Genomic DNA, 3493 nt, shown 5'->3' on the forward strand with positions numbered 1-3493 from the left:
CGGGCTTCCTCCTCGTGAAGAGGGAGTGGTCAGACGATGAGGAGGTGCCGGAGCCGCCGGCGCCGTTCCCCTTCGTGTCGTTGAAGGAGGAGCCCGCTCCGCTCGGCCACCGCGGAGTCGTCGGGCCCGAGGACTACGTCGCGGACTTCGACGCCGTCGCCGCCCCGAGGAGCTCGAAGCCCTCGAGTGGTGGCAGGCAGTCGCCGACAACGTCGCCGCAACGAGAAGGCTGACGAGTGGCGCCGCATCCGCGCGGAGCAGGCGGAGAAGTACGTCGATCTGTGCATCTCCGGCGAGGAGGATTGAGCGTCCGGCTCCTCCACGGCGTCGTCCAGTTTGCCGCAACCTCGCCGCCGTCAGATCCGACCCCCTAGTACTAGTTTAACGTAGTATGTAGTATAGCTATGCTTGTAGTTTGTTGATCATGTAATGAACTATGTAGTATGTGATGAACTATGTTTGTGCAATTTCTCCCGCGAAAGTATTTTTTCAAATTATGCAGGTTTAGATACGGGTTCTGCTCGACCGCGCATGTTTTTGACCCGCAAACGCGATCTTCGTCAAACCGTAAACGCGTTTTGCGGGTCGTATTTTTGCGGGGTCTGCTAAAGTTGCTCTAAGGGGGTCGATCCATCCGAGTACCTGCTTTTATACTATAGCTTCATTATTCCTCTCTTCTTTAAAAAAATGTTTAATACTCCCTCCGTCCGAAATTACTTGTTATAAAGTAGATAGAAATTGATGTATTTAGAACTAAAATGCGTATAGAAACATCCATCTCTGCTACAAGTAATTTCGGATGGAGGTAGTACAGTGTAGCACTCCACACTGAAACACGTGTTTACATTGAGAAAGGCAGGGCCGTTCCAAGAACAAGGGGCTTGTGCATCGTACATTCAGGTAAGAATAAGATGCATTAGTAGCTGATGGAGGCCCTTGATGCATGTTCTACCGACTGGTTCTTCTACACGTAGCTCATTTCAGTTTTTGTTTTCACTTTGGAAATCATATGCCATAGCACCTCTCCACTGCACGTTCAGAAGACAAGAGTGATGGTACTCACAAGTCACACGGCGACCTTCTAGATTGGGCGGCCACGGATGATTTATGTAGAGCCTTCTCTCATGAGTTTTGCCTCCCGGCTTGTTGTTCAGTACGCAGCTGCTTTATACAAGAGCAGGCCTTGCTTAATTGCACTTCACAGCCATTGTCACAACGCAAACAATCTCCCTAAATCACAGTGCAGCAGCCTCTGGTTCGTCTCAGTTCAGTTCGCCTGACATGCCCAGCAGCAAAGCGAGCCCGGGCGCCCGCGGGCCATGGAGCGACGGCGAGACGTCGGCTCTCGTGGACGCCTGGGGCCCGCTGTACCTCCGCCGCGACCCAGACCCCCTCGGCGTGGAGGACTGGCGCGTCGTGTGCAGCGCCGTCAACGCCCAGCGCGCCGCCGAAGGTTGCCGCTTCAACCGCACCCTCGTCCAGTGCCAGAAGCGCGTCTACACTCTCAAGGACCAGTACATGAAGGAGCTCGCCAAGGGGCGGCCGGCGTCGGGGTGGCGCCACTTCGCCCGGCTCCGGGCCTTCCTGGCCGCCTCGCCTCCTGGCTTCGTTGGCAAGAGGCCGGCGGCATCCGTCAAGAAGGAGAAGGCCGCCAAGACGCCGACGGCATCGTCCTTCAAGAAGGAGAAGGCCGCCAAGACGCCGACGGCATCGTCCTTCAAGAAGGAGAAGGCCGCCAAGACGCCGACGGCATCGTCCGTCAAGGAGGAGGAGGAGGTGCAGGAGGCGAGCCCCGGCTTCCAGGCAACGATGCCGGCGACCGTCAAGAATGAGGAGGTGGTCGGCTGTGGTTGTGAGTTGGTTGGGAGAGCGAGGTGTTGTCCGGGGGCGGTGGTGACGAAGCTTGCGGGGGTGTATGAACGCGTGCAGATGAGGAGGCTCAACGTCGAGGAGAAGAGGATGGAGAAGATCTCATGTTGCAGCCTGGGACACAAGAAGATGAAGATCGAGAATCCGGAGGAAACTGACGGCAACTAACTTTTCTCATGGTAAAAATAAAATAAAAAAGATCGCTCTCCTCTCTTTTTTTTTGCGGGGCAAAAAAAAGATCGCTCTCCTCTCTTTTTTTTTTTGCGGGGCAAAAAAAAAAGATCGCTCTCCTCTCTCTTTAGAATTACAGGGTTGCTAAATCTTAGTGGTGCTATGTTCGTGAAATCTTACGTGCAGATCACTGCAAAAAATTTCTTTTATTTTTTTCCTTTTTATATGTTGTAACACTTGACTGAAAATTTGGTTAAATCTAAGTCAATTAAGACTTGGTTAAATTCCAGTCAACTGAGATGGCCGCTCTGACCTCGTAATCGTAAGTAAAAACATGCAACCACTGCGAGTCTGCGACGACCGATATACTTGTTCCTTTTCTTCTTTCTTCTTCTTATTAAGTTTTGTTTCTATTTTGCAGACGCAGCCACGCAGGGGTTTGATGCATGCATTGTTTGCTGAAATATCCAGAGCAGTGTTTTTTTTTTCTATTTTGCGAAATCCGGAGTAGTGTTGCTATACTCTATCTTGTTCTATCTCTCTAAAAAAAGTGTACCTTGTTCTACACTTAATTTAATTATTACTGGGACTGTGATTGTACTACCATCTATGTGACCGACCCCTAAATTATAGATTTTGATGGGATAAATTAATCAGATTTACTAATTCTCATCTAGATGAGAATTAGTTAAGTATTTGCACATTCATGTGTTGTGCCGCGGCCCATTGCTCGCTGGCATGCTCTTTGTCAGTTTTATTTATTTGAGCGTTAGGTTATTGACCCATTGACCAATTTGACCATTGGATTTTTTAAGAAAGTTCATGGCAATGAAAAAGGTTCGTAGATTTGGAAAAAGTTCACAAATTCTAGAATTTTTGAAATCATGAATTTGAACTTTAAAAAACATGAATTCAAAACAGTTCGTGAATTGGAAAAAAATCACACTTCTAAAGAAAGTTCACTAGTCTGAAAAAGTTCATGAAGTTAAAAATATTTCGTGCATCTGAAAAAAAAGGTTCACTAATATGAAAAAGTTAATTAATTTTGGAAAAAGTTCGCATATTTGAGAAAAATGTTTATGAATTTATGAAATTTCATGAATTTGAAAGAAAAAAAATCATGATTTGGAAAAAAAAAGGTAAACGGAAAGAAGAAAAATGTAAGAAAAACCGGTCAAACAAACACATAAAACCAGCAGGAAAAAAACGACTGAAAGCTACCCGAAGCTTCCCAAAACCATAAAAGAAAAAACGGGAGTCAGCTTGCCCGCTCGAGCTTCACAGTTCACGCGTAATGCTTTGTAGGGCCCGGCCCATCAATATAACGGGCCAAATAGGAAATGCGGCCACACTGTCACTGGTTCAGCATGGCCTACTGGAGTGCTCTGAGTTTTTTTTTTTCTTTTTTGAAAGGATCAGTGCTCTGAGCTTGGTTACCGTGTGGTGCTTTCCC

General features: G+C 47.6%; 1 protein-coding gene across 1 annotated transcript; it reads left to right on the forward strand.

The window, feature by feature from the left end:
- The first annotated feature begins 714 nt into the window (after positions 1 to 714).
- LOC109767167 (uncharacterized) lies at positions 715 to 3199 on the forward strand. Its single transcript, XM_073500541.1, has one exon. It carries the CDS (start codon positions 1282 to 1284, stop codon positions 2035 to 2037), a length of 756 nt encoding a protein of 251 aa, XP_073356642.1. The 5' UTR covers positions 715 to 1281; the 3' UTR covers positions 2038 to 3199.
- The last annotated feature ends 294 nt before the right edge of the window (positions 3200 to 3493 follow it).

This window comes from Aegilops tauschii, chromosome 1 (assembly GCF_002575655.3).
Source record: "Aegilops tauschii subsp. strangulata cultivar AL8/78 chromosome 1, Aet v6.0, whole genome shotgun sequence".
NCBI lineage: Eukaryota > Viridiplantae > Streptophyta > Magnoliopsida > Poales > Poaceae > Aegilops > Aegilops tauschii.

Bases quoted from the DNA above. Each gene is read 5' to 3' on its own strand.
- LOC109767167 (XM_073500541.1), top strand. From the start codon at position 1,282: ATGCCCAGCAGCAAAGCGAGCCCGGGCGCCCGCGGGCCATGGAGCGAC.